The 23952-nt window shown below is 41.3% G+C and overlaps 1 protein-coding gene across 1 annotated transcript in view; it reads left to right on the top strand.

Moving 5' to 3' along the window:
- The first annotated feature begins 18578 nt into the window (after positions 1–18578).
- LOC116313535 (rho GTPase-activating protein 21-A-like) overlaps positions 18579–23952 on the top strand; it is a 79950-nt gene continuing 74576 nt past the window's right edge. Inside the window, exon 1 of the mRNA XM_039616716.1 lies at positions 18579–19174. Coding sequence (XP_039472650.1) covers positions 19166–19174 — 9 coding nt within the window. The 5' untranslated portion in view covers positions 18579–19165. The remainder of the gene's footprint in view (positions 19175–23952) is intronic.

Genomic DNA, 23952 nt, shown 5'->3' with positions numbered 1-23952 from the left:
TTATGTGCTTTGAAGGACATGTCTTGGTCAAAAATTACTCCAAGGTTCCTCACAGTGTTACTGGAGCCCAAGGTAATGCCATCCAGAGTAAGAATCTGGTTAGATACCATATTTCTAAGATTTTCAGGGCCGAGTACAATAACCTCAGTTTTAACTGAATTAAGAACCAGAAAGTTAGCGGCCATCCAGGTCTTTATGTCTTTAAGACATTCCTGCAGTTTAACTAATTGGTGTGTGTTACCTGGCTTCATGGATAGATAGAGCTGCGTGTCATCTGCATAGCAGTGAAAATGTATGATATGCCTTCTGATGATACTGCCTAAGGGAAGCATGTATAATGTAAACAGAATTTGTCCTGTTGTTTCCGAGCTCATCCACTCCACTCTATGGAATCCTCAACCACCTTATTGAGGCCATGGGCTACTTATCTTCGCTAGCCTGCCTACCTAGGGGATCCTTTCCTTGGAGATCCGCCAGGTCCGGGAGCCGCCACCCGTCCCTTCCGAGGCCTTCCCCAAACTGCAGTTCAATTCATGTTTAAACTATTTGCCTTTATCTACTAAAAAACACTGTCAAACTTAAAATGAGGGCGTAGGCCCAGCTAGGTAATGGGAGATAAATGGATGGATTGTAATGGTAAATGGACTGATTCTTATATAGCGCTTTTCTATTCTCCTAGAGTACTCAAAGCGCTCTATACAACATGCCACATTCACCCAATCACACCCATTCCCACCAGCACTGTCTTCTAAGTTTCTTAGTGCTTCCTAACTACCATTCATATACATTCATATGCTGATGAACGCATCGGAGAGCAATTTGGGGTTAGTATGTTCCCCAGGGATACTTGGCATGCAGACTGGAGGAGCCAGGGATCAAACCACCAACCTTCTGATCAGTAGAGGACCTGCTCTACCTCCTGAGGTACAGCCACCCTAAAACTAACCTGTCTCACGATGGATATTAGATCTGTACGTGTACCATTATGTTTTTCATATTGTGACACATGCTGCAAAACAAACTGAGGTAGACTAACTGTGTTATTTAAATGTTACATGAAAAGTTTGCTGTGCTGTGATGGATTTAAAGCAAAGAACAGTGTGTTGGACTGGTGCACAGTGGCTGTTCTGCACATGGTCAGAGTTAGGTTACATAAGATAACATAAGATAAAATAACTCTTTATTGTCATTGCACAGTCATACCTAGTACAATAGTACAACAAAATTGGAAACTGTCCCGCATCGGGACTACACACAACACAACACAACACAACACAACACAACACAACACAACACAACACAGTAACTTACTTAAAGTGGATTTTTTTAAGGTGCAAGAGAGGTATGAGCAAAGGAATGACTTAATAAATAAAAAAGAAAAGAATGAGTGTATGTTTATTGCACATAGTTACTGTTATTGTTATTGCCCCCCAAAAAAGTTCAGGGAGGTAGCCAGTCAGGTCAGCTATTAGCACAGGGCTATTGCCCTGTTGTAAAAGCTGTCCTTAAGTCTGTTTGTCCGCAACATCAGCAGCCTGAATTTCCTTTTGTTGCACGGTATTACATAACTTCTACGACTTAAACAAAATATCATCCTGAGAAGCATGCACCAATACTATGGAAAAAGATAAAATTGGTTCTTAGTCTATTGAGTAAACTTAATTATATAAAATGTGAACAAATATAAAATGTTTTTATGTTGCTGCGACTGAGTGTGCTGCACTAAGTGGAACAGCTGTACACATCTGGCTGCAGAGCTCCACTCACTGTGGGTTCGGGCTCCACTGTAATAGTTCATCCAGATGATTTTTCAGGTTCTCTGAACAGTCTGTGGGGTGGATTAGAGAGAGGAGGTGACAGACTGTCTTTGGTAAGTAGCTCATTAGTCTGAACACGTGTGTGATAAACAGTTCAGGTTGTGGCTATCATGATGTGTAAATCTAAAGACTCTTATAACTATATTACAGACCATGCTTGTAGCTGCTGCTTCCTAGGTGTGCTTGTTAGGTTTATATTGTGGATTGTCATTTATGCTTAGAAATATATAACCATATATTCTTAGAGGTGTATAATCGATTGCATATTGATAGGATGTCTGATCCTTAGCAGTGTGCAAAGACTCTGTGTGCCTCCCAGAGCACTCTGAGATACACACACATCCTAGGGTCATGAGAGAGTTCGTACCTTCTTTTATTGTTTTATGGTATGGTAAACACATCTATGTCTGTTTTAGTATAAGTGCCTTTTGTTTAGATGAACTGCTGGACTTCCAGGCCAGCAGATTTAGGGGAGACATTCACAGGGTCACATCTTGACCCCACACACACACACACACACACACACACACACACACATGCGCATGCCTATACGTACACACAGACAAGGTACTCTTTGTTCACATGTATCCCTGTGTAAGACATCATATGTTAATGAACTTATGCATAGTCATGTAACCACAATAAAGAGCAGTGTTACAGGGGAAGCTGGCTGAGAGCGACTGGGGTTCGAGTGGAAGGAACGGCACTCGTTACAGTTACTTTTCAGATTTCTTAGCTGAAGTCATGTCTAAATATGATCATGTCCTTATTGTTGGAGATTTTAACATCCATGTGTTTTGATCTGATAAAGCGATGGTTAAAGATTTTTTTTAAGTTTAATAGATTCTTTTAATCTCACACAGTGGGTGGCTGAAACTACACAAGCATGTGGACATACACTGGACTATGTTTTATCCTATGGCCTGCCTCTTTCAAACTTGATTATTTTAAATGCAGTGTTTTCAGATCATAGCCCTGTGTTAATTGACATCGTATTGTCCACGGGGTAGAACCACACTCCTGCATGGCATTATCAATCTGGCCACTGCTGCACAGTTTTCAGTTCTGTTTCATCAGACTTGTTTAAACTCTGTGTCAATGTCTTCTGAAACAGAGGCGCTGGTTCCACCTTACCTGCCAAGCTGTTTCAGATGCTGTGGCTTGTGAAGTAGTCAGACTCGAATGTCAAGGAAGGTGGTAGGGAAGCAGACTACGCAGACATTTCGGGTTTCCAGAGGTGAGCAATTTATTTACAGTGAACTCAATTTAATGTGTAACTTAACAAAACTTCCCCCTAAATTAACTCAATTAACAAAACTCAACAGTACATGGATCTGGTAACACAGCTCACCTCTCCTCTCTCGTCTGAATCTTCTTCTTCTTCTTCTTCTTAAATGTTATTGGCGGTTGGCAAACAACTGATTGGTGCATTACCGCCACCACTAGTATGGAGTGTGGACTGGAATGACGCCCCAAAAAACAAAACAAAAAAACCCAAAACAAAACAAAAAAAACCCCTCAAATCCTTTAAAACACTCTTCCCACTTTAAAAAACTGGAATAAAGCCTGGTAACTTTTACTTCCAGAATCCTTTTGCAGTAGGTCAACCAGATCCAGTTTTATTTTCATAGTAATGAGATTTTGGTTCAATTGTCTCCTCTCCACCTGATATTTCTGACAGTGCAATATCACATGCTCTATAGTTTCCTTTTCTCCACAGAAGGCACATTTCCCCGTATTATGTTTCCCAATCAAGAATAGTGTTGCATTCAACCCAGTATGACCAAATCTGAATCTCGATATGACCACCTCCTCTCTCCTGCTCCTTCCAGTGGTCCTCATTTCTCTCACCCCCCTTCGTATTGTATACAACCACCGTCCTCTCCTTTCCTCTTCCCACTGCTGTTGCCATCTACTCCTCATTTCTTGCCGTATGATACTCTTTATTTCAGCTTGACCAAAACAAACAGCCAGGTCCACAGTCCCATGTTTCATTGCTTCCTTCGCCGCTCTGTCTGCCATTACATTCCCCTTTATTCCATAATGGGCTGGAATCCATAGAAACACAACTGTAAGACCCATCATGTTTACCCTGAAAAGTGTTTGCTGAATCTCTGCTAGAATATCTGCTCTCGCTTCTGAGTGACTACACTGTAAACTAAGCAATGATGCTCTTGAGTCTGAACAAATGATAGCTTTTAATGGCCTCATATCTTCCACCCACTGAACAGCCAACAGAATTGCAAGCAGTTCTCCAGTGAATACTGACAGTCTATCAGTGATCCTTTTTCCTATTTTAACCATGAACTCCGGGACCACAACTGCTACACCAATTTGACTGGCTGAATTCTTTGATGCATCTGTATATAATTGAACATAACCATAAAACTGGTCAATGTAAGCCTGCTCGGTATAGGAGTTTAAAATAAATGCCCCATTCTTATTCATCTTATCCAGTAGAGTGAAATCTACTATGGCTTCAGGAAGTATCCATGGATGTATTGCTGGTAACAAAACTCGAAGACAAATGTATAACTGATCCAGTTTAAATTCTCTTGCTCTTCCACCCACAATCCACCCAAAGCTCTTTGATTTCTGCCTTTCTTTCTCCCAGCAAGGGTTGAGAACTGCTTGTGTTGGGTGATCCTGTCCATGGCCCTGAAGAGTTGCCCAATAATTAAGCATAAGCTGTGTTCTTCTCAGTCCTAGTGGCATTTCCCCCATCTCCACCTGCAAAGCTGCAGTAGGAGTTGTTTTAAAAGCACCTGTACAGAGTCTTAGCGCCTGATGTTGAACAACGTCTAACTTAACTAGAGTTGTGTCTGCAGCTGAATAGTATGCTACACACCCATAATCTAACACAGATCTGACCAACCCCACATATATGGCTCTCGAGGACTTCCTATCTGCTCCCCACTCCCTCCCAACCAAACACCTCAATATATTTAATATTTTTTTGCATTTATCCACCATTTTCTGAATATGAACACCCCATGTCAGCCTTTCATCCAACCACATTCCCAGAAACTTAAATTGCCTAACTCTTTCTAACTCTAAACCATACAACTTTAGCTTAACTTCCTTACTAACCCTTTTCCTTGTAAAGAACATTGTCTTGGTCTTATCCACTGAAAGTTTAAAACCCCACTTATACGACCACTCTTCAACTTTCCCAATTGCTCCCTGCAGTTTCTTCACAATAAAGTCAACATTTTTCCCTCTCTTCCATATTGCCCCATCATCAGCAAAAAGAGAACACCCCAATCCACCCTCTATGTCATCATCATTAAAGAAAACAACAAAGGGCTCACTATGCTCCCTTGAGGTGTACCGTTTTCTACCAAAAATCTTTCAGAATAAACCTCCCCAATCCTCACTTGAATTTGTCTTCCCTTTAAAAAAAATCCATTATCCACCTGTACATCTTCCCCCTAATACCCAATTTACAGATTTTAATTAGTAGGCCTTCTCTCCACATCATACCATAGGCTTTCTCTATATCAAAAAACACTGCAACTACACTTTCTTTGTTTATTTGTCCTTTTCTAACTTCATGTTCCAAACACAATACTGGATCCATGGTATTCTTCCCCCTCCAAAACCCACTTTGATGTTTAGAGATAAATCCTCTAGTTTCTAGATAGTACGTTAATCTGGCATTTATCATACGCTCCATTACTTTACAAATATGCGAAGTTAAAGCTATAGGTCTAAAACTTCCTGGATTTGTGTCATCCTTTCCTGGTTTCCGTATGGGTACCACCACACTCTCATCTGAATCAGACAGAGACTGGCTTTAAATAGGGCCATCAATTTACCTTCAATTAGCCCAGCCAGTACCACTCACTTGAACTGAGGGATCTTAAACTCTACACAGATGATTAAAAAAGACACAGAATTTCACACTTCTAATTGGGACATTTACACAACTAAATGGCTGTATTAATGAAAACGAAAAGATTCAACAAACCCCTTTAAACCTTGAAACAAACAAACGGAAGCATTTCTATGGACAAAGAAACCCCTCCACTTGGTTCGACCTGCTGATTTCATGTGTGACATCATCAGGACTTTAAAAGGAGGAAATGCTAGGCGGGCTTTTCCCTACACCTGACCCACATGAAGACCGAAAAGAAAGAACAAAGTAAGTGTGAACAAATGACTTAATCTGTAACACAATAAAATATAAAGAAACATGTAACTGAGTATTTGCCTTAATTTGCAGAATGTTTGATTTGCCGGCAACAGAACGCTTACACAAACAAACCCGGGATAGCGAGTGCAGCAATGTTACTTGACAAATAGCAAATCATAGCAAATAAATAGAAACAGAATAATGTGAATAATGTGCAAACAAAAAGGTCAATACATATGGGACAAATGGAGAGCATTGCAACTGCTCATCCACTTTGTCATCTAGAGCCCTTTTTTTTTTTTGCCAGTGCCTCTTTCTCAATAGTGGAATATTTCATTTCCCTAGGAAAGAGCTTGCGGCTTATATACACCACTGGTCGTTTATTCTCACCCTCACCCTGCAACAACACTGCTCCAAGTCCTTTTCCAGAAGCATCCGTCTGCAAAGTAAATGGCTGGGTAAAATCCAGGCACTGCAAAACAGGTTCACTACACAAACAGTTTTTTAGATCAACAAAAGCAGCATTGGGAATGAAGCGGCGATACCACCCTGATACCACCCACCCTAAAGTCCACTGGGAACTCTAAAAGTTGTTAAATCTTTAGAAGACTCAGTCAAAGGTACTTGCCAGTAGCCCTTGCAAAGGTCTAGTGTCGTAAGATACTTGGCGTTCCCTAAGCGCTCAATCAGTTCCTCTACTCGTGGCATCGGATAAGCATCAAAAGCAGAAACAGCATTGAGTTTAGAGAAATCCACACAAAATCTCTGTTTAGAGTCATTTTTCTTTGGCACTAGTGCCACTGGACTACACCACTCACCTCTAGATGGCTCAATGACTCCCATGTCAAGCATGTCTTCCACCTCTTGTTTTAGTGCAGGCATCAGCTTTGCAGGAACCCATGAGGTGGTGTCCCTAATAGGTTTTTGATTGGAACAGTGGAATCGTATCTCATGTTGGACGAGATTGGTGCAACCTGGTTTGGTGCTAAAAAGATCAGCAGGCATAATTGCTTTCAACTCTTTCTGTTGTTTGGAAGTAAGGTGACTCAAATCAGGAACTGGCTATTAACCTGATGTAGAAGGAAAGAACAGCTCCCATGGTTCCTCCTCTTCGACCACAGAATGAGCCCAACACTCTAGCGAAGATGCTGGCTGATCAAACCATTCTTTCAACAAATTTACATGAAATATTTGATGCTTCTTGTGACCCTCAGGCAAATATATACAGTTCATAGGTAACTGGACCCACTTGCCTACTGATCACATACGGTCCTGCCACTTGGCAAGGAGACTGTTCTCAGATTATGGCAGAAGCAGCAAAACTTTTTGTCCCTCTTGAAAAATACTCATACGAGCTGCCTTGTCATAACTCTGCTTCTGACGTTGTTGGACACCAACCAGATGAGTATTGGCCAGCTCTTGGAGCTCCTCAAGCTTATCTCTCATTTTCAGTATGTATGAAAGAACATTGCATTGTTTTCTGGGATTTGGAGCCTCCCAAGCCTCTTTCAACACATCAAGGGGACCCTGGACAGCATCGCCATAAAAGAGCTGGAAAGGAGAAAACCCTGTGGAAGCTTGTGTTATGTATGAACCAAGAGTTATTGTGTGCTATGCAAGCCATCGCCAGTAGGGGGCACCACGCCCAGTTATGTGTGTGTGTGTAACTTCTGTGTCATCCAAATAAAGAAGAAGTCAACTTGTAAACAAACTATCATGTGTGCAGTCTGACCCGGCATAAGCCCTAATAGTGTACTGACAGTACAGTGGGAATATAACATAAATTGGCGACGAGTTGTGACGTCTGGAAGACTTGGCCGTCTACTGAGCATGTACTGACTGCGTGGCTGAGTTTGGACGGAAAACGGACAATCGCGTGGCGAATTAGCATCGGAGCTAGCTGCTAGCTGCTTTTTATCCGACGAGTCAGAAACGACAGTGTTGGCTGTGGACAGCGGATACATCATGGCTGGAATGATTGGCCAGATGGACCCCTTTGATGATGCTGATGAGCAATGGGCAACGTATATTGAACGTTTTGAGCATTACATCCTTGCTAATGACATTCAGCCTGACAAACGAGTCCCGGTGCTGCTGAGTGTGATGGGTCCCAAGACGTACGGTATTCTGCGTAATCTGGTGGCTCCAAGCAAGCCTGGGACAATGCAGTATGACAATATTGTGGGTGTTTTGCAAGCTCATTTTGCTCCCAAACCGCTGGTAATAGCTGAAAGGTTCTGGTTCCACAAGAGGAATCAGGGGGAGGAAGAAACGGTCGCACAGTATGTGGCGGTGCTAAAAAGACTATCAGAACATTGTGAGTTTGGTGCGTATCTGGAAGATGCTCTACGGGACAGATTTGTGTGTGGATCAAAGTGTGAAACTGTGCAGAAGCGTCTTTTGACTGAAAAGGATCTCACGTTTCGCAAAGCAGTTGATTATGCCATGTCGGCAGAGACAGCAACACATGAAGTGCAGCAGTTGAGTGGTTCCCTTAAAGTGAATGCGGTGCTGTCACAAAAAGGTGATAAATGCCGCCGCTGCGGGAAAATGAATCATACTGATGATGACTGCTGGTACAAAGACCGTGACTGTCACCAGTGTGGGAGGAAGGGCCACATGAAACGCATGTGTAAAGGTAGAGCCAGAAGCAGCCAAGATTGGAACAGGAAAGAGAAAGAGGGAAAACCTGAGCTGAAAGGCAAAGCAGTTACAAACAGAGCAAAGGACAAAAAGCGGAGAATTCATCATGTTGCTGCAGAGGAAAGTGAGAGTGAAGGAACCAGACCCGACACTGATAGTGAGTTGGAGCTGTATTCCTTGTCTCGAAAAGAGAAATATTCACGTATCTCCCTGATGCCTGTAGTTAACGGGAAGAAAATGGAGATGGAGCTGGATACAGGGGCTGCTGTGTCTTTGATCCCATGGGAACAGTACAAAAGTATGCTGAGTCAGTTGCCGCTGCAACCCCCTGACATTATGCTGAAAACATACGCTGGGGAGCCGCTGGCACCAGAAGGGGTCATCAAGGTGCAAGTTGAACTGAATAAGCAGCGTGCAACTCTACCCTTGTACGTGGTAAAGGTGGATGCTCCACCACTGTTTGGTAGGGAGTGGCTGAGAGTTATCAAGCTGAACTGGAAAGACTTAAAGATGATTCATGCCAGAGAGCAGAGCGGAAATGACAATCTGGAGGCTGTGTTAAAGAAACACTCCGCCGTTTTCTCTAAGGAGCTGGGCACAATGAACGGAATTAAAGCCAGATTGACTCTTAGGCCTGATAGTGTCTCCAAATTCTGTCCACCACGTAACGTGCCTTATGCTCTCCGCCCTCGGGTGGAGGCGGAACTGAAACACCTGACTGAGCTTGGGGTGATCACACCAGTGGAGCATAGTGATTGGGCTACGCCCATGGTCCCTGTCAACAAGAAGGATGGCTCAGTGAGACTCTGCGGTGATTTCAAAGTCACTCTAAATTCGCAGCTCTGTGTGGATAAGTACCCACTTCCACGCATTGAGGACCTGTTTGCTTCTCTAGCAGGAGGTCAGCATTTCAGTAAGCTAGACTTAGCAAATGCCTACCTACAGATGGAGGTAGAAGAGGAGTCTAAGAAGCTGCTGACTATTTCGACACAAAAAGGGCTGTTCTGTTTCAATCGCTTGCCTTTTGGAGTGGCGTCGTCACCTGCATTGTTTCAGAAGGCTATGGATCAAGTGCTTCTCGGCCTACCATACACCCATTGTTATCTGGATGACATCCTCGTCAGTGGTCCAGATAAACAGACACACCTGAGAACCCTTAAGGCAGTTTTGGGCAGGCTGGAGGACTATGGCCTGTGTCTCAAACAGGAGAAGTGCCTGTTTTTCCAAGAATCAGTGGAATACCTGGGCCACATAATTGATGCGGCAGGGTTACACAAATCACCAGAAAAGGTGCGTGCCGTTATGGAAGCTCCAGCACCAGCTGATGTCAGCCAGTTACGTTCTTTTCTGGGAATGCTCAACTATTATAGACATCAGCCTGTGAGTCAGCTTTCCAGAAAGCTAAAGAACGTCTGGCCTCACCAGAAATACTCACCCACTACAATCCTGAACTGTCTCTCCGTTTGGCATGTGACACTTCACCATATGGAGTTGGAGCCGTGCTGTCACATGTCATGCCTGATGGCCAAGAACGGCCAATTGCTTATGCTTCACGAACCCTCAGTAAAGCAGAACGAAACTATGCTCAGACCGAGAGGGAGGCGTTGGCAATTGTTTTTGGTGTGCACAAGTTTCACCAGTATCTCCATGGTAATAAGTTCACCTTACTCACTGACCATCGCCCACTGACCTCCATTCTGAGTCCAGTAAAAGGTACACCATCAATGGCAGCTGCGCGAATGCAGCGTTGGGCGCTCCTTCTGTCAGCACATAATTACACCTTGCAGTATCGGAAGGGGGCACATCACGCCAATGCGGACGGACTCTCACGTTTGCCTCTGCCCCTTGCACAGAAAGAGAAACAGGGAGCGGTTGAGGTATTCTACGCATCTCAACTGGACACATTACCAGTCAGTGTCGCCGAGATCAGACGTGACACCTTGTCTGATGTCACCTTGTCTCGTGTCCTGGAAATGGTAACAACTGGACGTTTTCCAGCAGCAAAGGACACAGATCAAGAGCTGTCACCCTATCTGATGCGCAGACATGAACTCACAATACAGCAGGGATGTGTCAAGGTTCAAAAGTTGGAGAAAAGGAGTACGGAGGGCTCACAAGCAAATAACAACTCTGGTCCAGAAGATGTGATCAAAGCAAAGATTTATTGATTACACGCGTGGAGTCCGAAGCTGGGCAAAGTCAGCAATCGAACTGAACTTACAATAATTAGACAAAGGTTTTATATGGGTACAACAACAAAGCCCCCTCTTTTGCAAAAACAGACAAAATACAGCTTACGTCAATCTAAACCACAAAATGTTCCTGCTAACTTTAACATAGTTTTAAGACCATTACGTCTCATCTCCATCCCGGTGTCGCACCATGAGCGCCTCCTTATCTCCCCGAACATCAGGTGCACTTCCTGTAAGCATCTGACAATATGCCGGCACAATTTGCAATTGCAGCAAAAACACATCTTCACTTCTTAGCTACCAAAATAGATCTATTATGGTGTGTCTGTGTGTGTGTGAGTGTGCGTGTGCGTGTATGTGGGTGCCTGCTGTGTAGGCTATGTATGTGTCATGACCTCGTCTGCACCCCAGCTCACCTCACACCTCTCGTCTTAGCCAGACATAAGGCCTGCGCACATACACAGCTGAACTATGTGTGATTTCTAGGCTAAAGGTCACACTCAAATGATGATACTCAAACCATGAAGGAAACTTACTCAAACTGAACATAAATGAAACTTAAAACTTACTTCAAAGGATATAAATGATAAATGATAAAACTTAAATCTTAACTCTAAAGGATATAAGTAATAAAAGATAAAAATCACTCCAGGCGTATGTCATGTAAGCAGGTGTGTTGCAATTCCTTTCAGAGCTCCTGTCCTCCTCACCGTGTATTGGCTGATCATTAACGTCCGCCAAGAGTTTCTGACCTTCACTTGACCAGGAGCCACAGCTCTTTAATAAGCTCAAATGCAATCATGTAAAAAAGATTAAAATCATTTTCATAACAAAAGTTCTCTCTTCTCAGATCTACCAATATGTTTGCTCGTCTCTACTACAGTTTAATCATTGAAAATTACACTGATCAGCATACTTTGTGGAAATTACAGATTACATAATGGCAAAAGCGTTTTTCAGACCCCTCAGATGCCTCATGTGGGGCGTGAGGGTGGTTGTGCCACCTAAGCTGCGCTCTCATGTCCTGAAAGAGCTGCACACTGCACATCCAGGGATGGTGAGGATGAAGAGCTTAGCTTGCAGCTATGTTTGGTGGCCTGGCATTGATTCTCAAATTGAGCTTCAAGCTAAAGCCTGCCAGTCTTGTCAGCGTGTGCAAAAAGAGCCTGGGTTAGCACCTTTGCACCCTTGGCTGTGGCCTTCCTGTCCGTGGGAACGGATCCATGTGGATTTTGCGGGTCCATTTGAAGGTCACATGTACCTGGTGGTGGTAGATGCACATTCCAAGTGGCCTGAGGTGCATATTATGGATAGCACCACAGCCAGTAAAACCATACAAGTGCTACGGGGTCTCTTTAGTCGCCATGGCATTCCCCACGTCCTGGTGAGTGATAACGGACCGCAGTTCTGTTCTGAGGAATTCAGGGTGTTCCTGAAAGCTAATGGAGTCAAACACATCCGCTCCATGCCGTACCATCCTGCCACTAATGGTTTGGCTGAGCGTTTTGTGCAGACATTCAAGCATGCGCTGAGAGCTTCCAGGGGTACAGCACCTGTGCAACAACGCCTTGACACGTTCCTCTTGACATATCGCAACACTCCCCATGCAACAACTAGAGAAACGCCAGCTATATTGTTCATTGGACGCAACCTGCGCTCTCGACTGGATTTTCTGAAGCCCAGTGTGGCCGGAGCAGTGCGTCGGTCACAAGATGCTCAACAACAATGCCGACAGCAACACTCCAGGGACAGACGGTTCACTGTTGGCGAGCCTGTCCTGGTGCGTGATTATAGGAAGGGAGAGGACAAGTGGACGCCCGGTGTCGTACTGGAGAAGACTGGGCCAGTGTCATACAAGGTGAATGTGGGAGCCCAAGGAGTGTGGAAACGTCTTGTGGATCAGATGCTGACACGACCGGAGTCAGTATCTCAGCAGGTCACAGTGGATCCTCCGACAAGCTCTCAAATGTCACCAGCCCAGAGTGGTAGTGACACCATGCTTCACCCTTGTACATCTCTGCAGGAAGAGACTGTTGAACAAGTTCTGGGGACCACCTTACCTCCAGAAACACCCCAGTCTCTTAAGCCATCACCGACTGACTGTACACAGGTTGCAGAATCTGTAAGACGTTACCCAGTGAGAGTCACTAAGCCACCCGCTCATTATCATGATGGGTGAGCGTTCTAAGTAGTTCTGTGAGAATTTTGGGGTTCAGAGACATTATTCTCAACTAAAAAAAAAAGTTCAGAAAGAAAAAAAAAAGTACTACTTTGGTTATGGGAAATGTTTCTGTGGGTGGGTGCCATGGTCGCATAGTTTAGTGGGGAGGAGATGTTATGTATGAACCAAGAGTTATTGTGTGCTATGCAAGCCATCGCCAGTAGGGGGCACCACGCCCAGTTATGTGTGTGTAACTTCTGTGTCATCCAAATAAAGAAGAAGTCAACTTGTAAACAAACTATCCTGTGTGCAGTCTGACTTGGCATAAGCCCTAATAGTGTACTGACACTACAGTGGGAATATAACAGCTTGAGGTACCTCTCTATAGGCAAAGAGCAAGAAAGGAAGCCACTGGTCCCAATCTGCTCCTGTATCTTTCACAAACTTCCTCATCATAGCTTTAAGGGTTTTGTTGAAACGCTCAACAAGGCCATCTGTCTGTGGGTGGTAGGGACTTGTCTTGATACCTTTGATCCCCAGCAATCTATAGACTTCTCTCATGAAGTTGGATGTAAAGTTGGACCCTTGGTCAGTAATGATTTCTTTTGGGATCCCTACCCTCGAGAACATTTGTATTAAGCAGTTGGCAATCTGACGAGCTTTAACCTTTTTTAACGGGAAAGCCTCGGGATATCTTGTAGCATAGCCACACACTACCAAAATATACCTATTCCCTGCACTGCTCCTCTCTAATGGGCCTATGATGTCCATCACAACACGGGAGAATGGGGTGTCTAAAATCAATAAAGGACAAGCTCCATATATTATTTCAAACGTTGCTGGACTGTTGGCAACATTATCAGGAAACTGTGAAAGATGCCAAAAGAAAGTATTTGTCAAATATAATTTTGTTAAACTGTCACAAGCCTCATGTTTTATTTAATACTGCTGATGCTGTTTTAAATGTTCCTCAGTCTGACGGTGTTGAACTTTCCTCCAAGGCATGTGAGAAATTTGTGCATTTCTTTGTGGAAAAGGTGAATAACGCCAGGGCTCAGATAAGACCACCTGCTCTTGACCCTTCAGGTCGTTGTTCTGCTGCTTTCTACCAGTTTGAGCCTGTAACATTCTCTTTATTGTATGAGGTTGTTAGTCATCTGAAGCCCTCAGGTTCCCCTACTGATGTTCTTCCACTTCAATCATTTAAAGAGGTCATTTCTACTCTTGGTCTATCTGTTCTTGCTATTATTAATACCAGTTTCTCATCTGGTATTTTTCCTAAAACGCTTATGTAGCATGCTTATGCTACATTTCAACCTCTGCTTAAGAAGAACTAGCCTGGATCCCTCTGTTTTATCAAATTTTAAGCCTATTTCCAAGCTTCCTTTTTTCTCTAAAATTCTGGAGAAAATTTCTCATAATCAGCTGAAAACCTTTTTAGATGAAAATAATGTCCTTGAGATTTTTCAGTCTGCTTTTAAATCAGATCCAATATCAGATCTTCTTTTGGGTTTTAAAATGGATAGTGATTTTAGCTTTTATAGTCAAGTGAGAGCAGTAGTGAAATCCAGCTTTTTTCCCGCTGAGGTAACTGCACATGATGAAATCCACCTTGTCAAAAGATGATTTCAGAACAGTAACTTGGCTAAATTACTGGTTATATCTTAGTATTAGCCAGTCATCCATGTCACATATTCAGCTGGTGCAAAATGCTGCCGCACGGCTTTTCACTGGTACACGGAGAAGGGAGGATATTACTCGCATTTTATCCTCACTATACTGGCTGCCTGCCCATGTTAGAGTTCATTTTAAAATTCCTTTATTTGTTTTTAAAGTCTTACATGGTGTCGGCCCATACCACTTCTTTCCACTCTTGGTCTCTTAGATCACCATACGGTACCAGTTGTTGTTGGATGTGCCGAAGAAGCATTGGAAGCTCCAGGTGGATTGGGCTTTTGCGGTTGCAGATCCCAAATTGTGGAACGCCTTGGCATTTCAAATTAGAAAGGTCTCCTCAATCGTTATTTTTAAATCTAGTCTAAAGACCCAAGTTTGGCTTTGAACACAGTATAGAAATGTTGCATTTTTATTTTATTGTCTCTGTGATGTTGGTTTTCTATATTGCTTACTGTTATTGTGTTTTTATTTTTAGTATTTATATTTATATTTTTTCTTATTATATGTTAAAAACTTTGGTCAGTGCTAGCTGTTTTTAAAGTGCTAGCAGAAGTACTTGACTAGATCCATCGCTCTGGTCCTGTGGTCTTCCTGGACCTAAAAGACCACACGATAACACCACACATCTATCAGCTGTGTGTTGTCACTGCTCAGATATTTTTTGTACAATTTTTTTTTTATTCTTTTTTGTTTGATGAGTTAAATATCTTTTTATTTAAAATCTTAATTGAGTTCATAAAGAGACTAACAAGAACAATATTAAAGAGCTGTTTCTGCTCTGTACTTAGATCTGTGGTTAAATTATTGTTCACTGTGTCTATGAACGGTCAACAAATGCTCTGATCAAATGCTGATTATCAACTTTTTACTGTTGTGGAAGAAGAGCCTATCCAAAATCCTATAGTTTTATAAAAGTACTAATACTATATATGTACATTCTGTAAAAATACATTTTACTGAAGTAAGTACAAATGTTCTGCATTAAAATATACTTCAAACTCTATATAACTTTTGAGTCATTAAAGTGTACACCACAGCTGGAGCTAATACACTGAAGCTAAATCACACCACTATTTATTAGCTGATTTTTATTTATATTAATCTAATTCTGCTACATAGGATTAGAGTTTGTAATGACATATTTGCATTTGTATAGTCCATCCATCCATCCATCCATTCTCTTCCATTTAGCCAATTCAGGGTCTCGGGGGGTCTGGTTCTTATCCCAGGTGTCTTGGGGCAAGAGGCGGTCTACACCCTGGACAGGTAAGCAGTCTGTCGCAGGGCACATTTGTTTTTTATAAATAAATCAGAAAATCAATATGAAAGCACTGATCTGTGGTATACATCACTCTTGAGGATTGTTGAGGAAAGTTCAGTTTGCTAGTTTACCTACAGCTATTATTTCTATTGTGTAGCAGTGGATGCTCTGATTTATCACGAAGCTTCACTTTACTTTTGTTTAAAAACATGTTAAAAACTGTAGAATTCCAGGGCATGTTTTGAAGAAGTAATGTATGTGCAGTTACATGTGTTTGCTGCAGACTGAGCAACTTTTTGTTGGCAAGTTGAAATGTCTGTGTTTTGGCCAAAGTTTATAATTGCCACAATCCTGTGGTTTCTTCGAGATTACAGTAGTCCAGTCACAGCTGTCTGTATTTCCAATGCTGCACAGCAAACAATAATTGTTGATATTTAATTCTGCAATCGTTATTTTTCAAATTGTGAGGTGGGAATTCTGTAAACAAATAAGGTTTAAAACAGTATTTCTGTCGCTGCCACAGTGTAACTCAGTTTAACGCTGTAACCTGAAGTGTCCATCGACGTGACCAATCACATTAGGACACAAGCCTCCTTTGGTTCCGCCTCCAAACTGTAAAAAATCAAAGTGATCCGGGACAGGAAAATTTCGCGAGCAAATAAACCGCGCGAGCGAAAAACTGCTGCAGCGCAAGCAAAGGAGAAACTCGGTCGCTTATTTGTGCACGTGGCCCCAGAATTCACTGGTATACGGCTACACCTCTGCTGAGTAACTAATATTTCCTTGCTAGAAGTCAGTAGAGGCGTATCCCAGTGTAAACTTCTGATAAACCGACCTTCATCCAGCAATCTGCAGTCTGTGCAGCCGGATTCTGGGGATGAGATAGCAGTGCAACGGGCATGGACCTTCTGGCCCATGTATAAATGATAAATGATTGGTTCTTATCTAGTCTACAGGGGCACTCAAAGCGCTCAACAAGAAGCTGGTTATAGATAAAGTTGACTAAGGTATTTTTCCGAGGGGTATATAAAGAAAATTTCCACCCAGCCAGGATTACTTTGTGTGCTCACTCAATGAGACTCAAATGAATACCAGTTGTTTTGCATGTACAGCTTGTGTACGTATTGTACAGCAGATGGAGCCATTCACCTACCCTTGTTTCTGTACTGTCACCTGATGTTGAACACACTTTATTCTTTGGTCCACATAAATATTTACTAGTAAAATTACAAGGTAATAAAAGCAAGACTATTAAACACAATTAATATGCATTTAGTGCTAAATCCTGATACCTGAGTTCAAGAAAAATACCTCGAAAATATTCTAAAATGTAATAAATCTAATGGATGTTTTTCCAACGCCATTTTTGGATACTAAACTTTTCAAACAGTATTAATCTGTAATCTATGAAGTTTGTGGGTTGCTGTGGCTGACCAGCCTACCCATTCCTGTTGTTGTCGGGTGGGAGTTTCCAGCTATACAGCTCAGGGGAAACGCCACAGGATGTCCTTTTCCTCATTCCTCAAGGACAGATTTCGGTTATGTACATGTTGAGCTGGTGTGTATGTTAAAAACATTTCCAGTATGTGAGTCTTCTTTGATTCTTTTTTGTTAAAAGGAAAAAGGAATCATATAAAGCTTGAGAATTTAGAGGCTTATGACCGCATTGTTGCTGTTTTCACAATACGATCTAGTCGATCACATAGTTATTATAAAACTGATCATTAAAGTACTGCTTGTCTAGAGATGCCTACACACAAAAATGATCTCGGTGTACAGATTTCACATTTGTTTGTTGTTTGTTTGTCTTAAGTTTAAAATAAACTTAATTGTATTCAAACAACCAACAATCTGTTGGAAGCAGATTCAACCGGGCTTGAGTGGTTGAATTTTGTTTGTTCACCACTTGGATAGACCTATTTTAGCCTGCAACACTGAGTATCTCTTGAAGCGTCATCAGTGCTTCATAAGATAATGTTGTGTCCATGGCCTTAAACAGAGCTTGACAGTGCACTGGGAAAATATTCAAAGTAATTCTCTTGTTCCATGGATGACTGCACATTTTGTCATATTAAAGCTTTGTCACAAAATGTATTAAATTATTTTACCTCAAAATTCTGCACACTCCACAAATGCAAAGTGAAAAACATTTGCTTAAAATTCTTGCAAATGTATTAAAAAATAAACAAAAATATAACATGTTTATAATTATTTAGAGCCTTTGCCATTGCCCTCAAAGTTATGGTGCATCCTTCTTCCACTAATCATCTGTCAGCTGTTTCTACAACTTGATTGGAGTCCGTCTTTGGTAAGCTGGTTTGGGAACAATTCAGTGACCCTCTGGATGAGGTAAAAGAGGTGGCTCAAACTGGTCCCCGCGCAACCCAAATTCAGTTAAGTGATAGAAAATGTCCAAATGCAACAGCATGAAATGCTTTCACTTAAATGAAAGAATTAATCTTTTTTTCAGTGAATACTATGTAATTTAAATGGAGATTAAATTTACAAGCTGTTTCACATGAAATTACACAGATAAACATTAAAGTATAGAAAACAAAATAATCATGAAATAATCCTTCTCTGTTCTTCACTTTACAGTAGGAGCCCATTTGGTTGCCAGCATCTTGCATTTATCAATGGAAGTACAAGATGCTAATAGTGAGGCACTGAAGGGATGAGTGCGACAGCTGCTGGGTGAATCCTACTACACTATCGGGTCATGTGGTACACACAATCACACTCTATCCCTCTGATCCTTCAAGCCCTCCCGTTTCCCTCCGTCTCTCACTAAGGCCGAGCACAGTGAGGGAGGGCAAAAATGCCTGAGCTCAGAGAGAGAGTGAAGAGCCGAGTGACTAAGAGAAGGAGGAAAGGCTGTGAGCAATCTGAGTCCAGATTACCACCAAAGCAGGAGCAGAGCGGACAGAAATACAGGAATACAAGCTCTCCTATCATATTCTCTACTTGTGTCAATTTAAAAGGAGAAAAGAAGAGGATTACAAACTCAAAGGGTGAAAAGAGGAGGAGGGAGAAAACAAAAGCAGAGGAGCAGAAGTAATGTGTTACCAACAGCGAGCGTTTCAGAGGACAGTGTTGTCATAGATGAGGAGGTGATGCGTGTGAGCGTGTGGGTTTGCAACACAGCAGCGACAAAGGTGATGTGTGTGTAAAGTGAACCCCCCTTACCTACAAATCCCCAACACCGTCTACTGAAACTTGGCCTGAGGTTTTGCAAGCCATGGTGAGGACCGGGAGCTAGCTGATATCCTGCTGAACACTATGGCCCAGGTGAGGAGAGACTCCCTCATAAACACACACAAAGCTATTCATGCATTTTAAAGACATCTACTTTGTTGTATATTCACACACGCAAAGTGAAGTTTTGTCCATTCTTTATTTCTCTATCACAGTAGGGTAGCGTTTTAAACACAGACAACATCTGTACCTGTATAAACCAAATGAAAGCTAAATTGCTCAGAGTAGAACCGTGTTGGTAAATAATAACTGCAACTTTACCCTCCTTTGTAAAAGTCTATGAGTTTTTGAGTCTTTGATGTATAGATACCACTCTACAAAATTATAGAATATTTCTTGCCCACTGGGCAAAAAGGACACTCAGGCATTCAACTCCCAAAGTGAAAAATTCTGGAAAAAATACATTCTATTTACATCTATTGGAGAGATATTTTCATTCAGTGTATTTTACATTTGGCACGCTCTGACAAAGATGACTGACGTGACGATCCCATGCCTTTCTTTACACGTTACCTAATGTGTATTGGTGATGTTCCTACAACAGCATAATGTTCCTCCAGGATAATCATCTTTCTATTGAGGTCTAATGCTGTGACAGGGTTTATATAACCGAAATAATATTATCACCTAAATGTACCAAACTGTGACTTGAAAGAGTAAATTACTTGTCATTGACTTTCACACAAGAAACCAGCCTGAGTCTCCCGGGTTAAAGTCCTACTCCTTGTGCAAACTATGTTGCTCTTGTCACTGACTGAAGTGTTCTACTGCAAATATATGTCAGTATGACAGTATGACTGACCAGATGCAAAAATAGACCTTATCATTAATGTTGATAATATTAAAAGAAACACTGTGGAAGTATCAGATGAACCATTCCTTTAAAAATTTAATTTATGAATTTTATCTAACCTGGTTATTGAAAATCGTGTAACCCTGGGACTGTATGTTCAGTCTACATTTCTATGTGTTTTTTTCATACACACTGACTTACCTAAGGTCCAAAGACAGTGAAATCTTAGCAAAATGTAGTGACAACAATTTTTTTTTTAAGAAAAAAAGTGAGGGTTGTGTGTTTTTCCTCAATCAACTCGAGTGATTCCATTTATTCAGTGAATTCTATACATGTGTATACATTTTCTGCCAGGGACAGAAAGCAAGGAAATATAGTGCATGTGGGCTCTGTGAGGACCTGATTGTCAGAAGATACAGAGACAATGTATCCTTTAAGGTTCAAGACAGATCAACCATTTGAGTGATGAGCGAGGGTGGAGCAGCTCATTCTACACAGCAACATAATGAAGAAATGATGTAGTTGGCCAGAGTGTAAGAGCTGCATTGTGGTTGTTGAGGTTGTGTGTAAACATCAGGATATCCTGCTCTTGCTCAAACACATTTACTGGAACAAATAGGAAAAAGGTTTAAAGCAATTTTCCAACACTATCATCCGCAATCATAAACAAGTAGGCTCCAAACTACAACTACATTAGACTTTTATTACAATTTTTGCCACAAATGTACTTTAGTCCCTTTAGTTCAAAGTATATGGTTAATATATTCCACTCTAGGGTGAATAAGGATTTATTATGTGTTGCCTGTGGAAATCTTTAATGACACTTTTAATGGTATACAATATACTGTCCTCTGCGAGTAGAAAGTTGATTGAAGGCATAATTCAGTTCACTTTGGGAAGTCAAAATGAACTGAGCAAGTGTGAGATGAAAAAAACAATAGGTACCTATTTTTCTCTGCATAGCTCTGGTATTAAACAGTTAAATACAATACTGAATATTAGCCAGTTAATCCAGAATGTGAGTGTTGGCGAGACCTGCCTATTTTAATTGTTAAGCTAATTTTAATTCTTATTTTAATTCATAGTGATGATATACTGCTTTGTGGTGTCTGTTTTGCTTATTTGCATGCTGTGCATTTTTGTCCTCCTGGTTTTAGGCTTGTGGATGGTGCAGATGCTAAAGCTATATCATGCATAAATAGTCATAGTTTACAACTGCCCAAAATTTACTATACTAAATAATACAGATGGGAAATGCCCAGTACAGTACACCTTTACTCAATTTACCCAATATAATCAAGGTTTAAAAATACATACCCTGTAGTTAGCGTTAAAGATTGGAAAAAATGTATAAACTCTGGTCACCACACATGAGGTTTACTGTGTGACTCACTGAAGTCAAGGTGCTTGGCTGGAGGCCAGCTGGGGGCTTTCTGTGTGGAGTTTGCCTGTTCTCCTCATGCTTGTGTGGGGTCTCACCAGGTACTCTGGTTTCCTTTCACAGTCCAAAGAGTGGGGCTAGGTTAATTGATGATTCTAAAATAGCTATGGCTGTGAATGTGAGCAGGGCTGTCTGTCTGTTTGATGACCTGTTCAGCAGAGAAGAAGCAAAGTGGTTGCAGTGGAGAGGGTAAAATGATTGGACATGGGGGAGACAAAAAAGAGAAAAGCAGAAAATGGGAGCAACAAATTAGAATTGCAGTTCCCAGTCACGCTTACTTCAGGCCCTGTTTGAACTTGTCTGCTCTTTATAGTCTTCATAGTATTTGTGGGGTGGTGTGATAGGACACAGTAAGCTGTGTGATTAACAGCTTTTTATGTATTTGTGGTATATTTTATATTTTATCTGCCACTCTGAAGCCATACTTCAAGAAAGGAACACTGTGGATTCCAAGCTTTAATATTTCATCAAATAACTGAAATATAGAATAAACATTCATCTTGTGGTTAATTATCTGGGGTTGAGAATATATTGAGAATGTGAGAGGTTGAATGTGGCTTGTTGAGTGGTATGTAAAAGCTGTTCCATTTCCAAATTCTTGATCCATCATTGTCATCTAATGGTAGATATTTTGATGATCTTTATAGAAGTATTTTTAAATATTGTTTTCCAATGTGTTTTAAATGTTTGCAGTTAGTTGAAATAAAACAAACCAAAAAAGGCAGAGTGCAGTAAGATGCAGGAGAGAGACTTGCAGCACATGCAGACAGGTAGCAAAATATCTGGAAATGGGATGTTTTAGTCTTGTATATTTGTCTTGTTGACAAATAGAACAGCTGACTGATCTGATTTTTGAAATATCTAGTTTATATACATAGTGACTGCAATGTACGTGGTCGTGAATGGTTCAGTTTTCTCTTGATCTCTTGATTCAGATTTTTCAGTATGTTAGTTCAATCAGCATGTCCTGAAAATCTTTGCGGTGCTGTCTTGCTGGGCTTACATATGACATCATTAGCGCGTTGCAGCCTGCATGTTAAGGATCAGTGCTACAGTCTGTGCCATTACATTTGCACACCAAAAGAGCTAGGATGGACTGTGTTATATATATATATATATATATATATATATATACGTATATATATATATGTATATATGTATATACGTATATATATATATATATATATGTATATATATATATATATATATATATATATATATATATATATATATATATATATATATATATATATATATATATATATATAGTTGAAAGCCTATTTTGTGGTGGCTCTGTGTGTGTGCCTCCGTGTTTACTACTGACCTGATAATAACTTTCCTTTAGAGTGCCTCTCCCTGAGGGTTCTCCAGCAAGAGCACAGTCAGGGAAATATGTGATCCCCTGCTGAATATGTCCGTTTGCTCACCCACTAAGAAATAAACATATCAATTTATGATTATTTTTATGGTTGTTTGATTTTAATAGAGAGAGGCAGAACATTAACCAAAATCTAATCCTCTGCTAGAATTTTGGCTCTCACAGATTGGTTGTTTACTGGAGTAAACAGTTTACAATCAGTCAGTCAATTACAGATACTCCTGATCTCAACTCATTGTGTGTATAAGGCACAATACTCCCAGTGGAAGAGGTTAGATAAAGAGTATTTCAATTCAGTTCATTTTTTTAAACAGCGCCAAATCACAGCAACAGTCACCTCAAGGCGCTTTATATTGTAAGGTAGACCCTACACTAATACATACAGAGAAAAAAAACTAACAATAAAATCACTCCCTATAAGCAAGCACTTTGGTGACAGTGGGAAGGAAAACCTCGCTTTTAACAGGAAGAAACCTCCGTCAGAACCAGGCTCAGGGAGGGGCGGGGCCATCTGCTGCGACCGGTTGAGAGAAAGAAGACAGGATAAAAGACAAAGGATAAAAGAGTATGTGGGATCTATGGATTCTTTGACACCCAACATCCACACTAACAGTGAAATAACTAGTACCTCAGTGTTTCAACATCCCGAAGAAGCAACAGCTATCACAACTAGAGATCAACAAGGTACAACACAAATACTATATCAAGGGGGAGCCAGAATATTAGGTCAGGGGAGAAATATGATCATCCTCACCCTCTGAGATCCTGCACCATACCCCAAGAACTGGTGTGTTGTGGGCAATGAGTGCGAAAGCAGCTGACCTGATAGATGGGATCATGGCTCAGTTAGAAACTGGGACCCTCCATGACTGATTACCCAGACTATATGAAGTATCCTCTGAAGATTTACTAGAAGATGTGAATGCAGCATTATGGCAATCCCTACTGCAACCATCAGCACAGCAGCAGTAATCACTGAGATGCGAGGCTACAAGATAAACAGCCACAAGGAGCAATTACCTCCACGGAGAAGGAGACCAAAAGCGCCTAGAGGCAACTGTTGTTGTGATTTGGCACTATATAAATAAAATAGAATTGGACTCAATTAAAAGCCAAGATCACGGCAGCACAGAGGGAAGTTAGCCAACTTTTATAGCTGCAGAAATGTGTGCTGAAGAAAGGGATTCCTAAGAAGTACA

The sequence above is a fragment of the Oreochromis aureus genome, linkage group 8 (assembly GCF_013358895.1).
Source record: "Oreochromis aureus strain Israel breed Guangdong linkage group 8, ZZ_aureus, whole genome shotgun sequence".
Taxonomy (NCBI): domain Eukaryota; kingdom Metazoa; phylum Chordata; class Actinopteri; order Cichliformes; family Cichlidae; genus Oreochromis; species Oreochromis aureus.
This window is presented reverse-complemented; position numbering and strand designations above follow the sequence as displayed.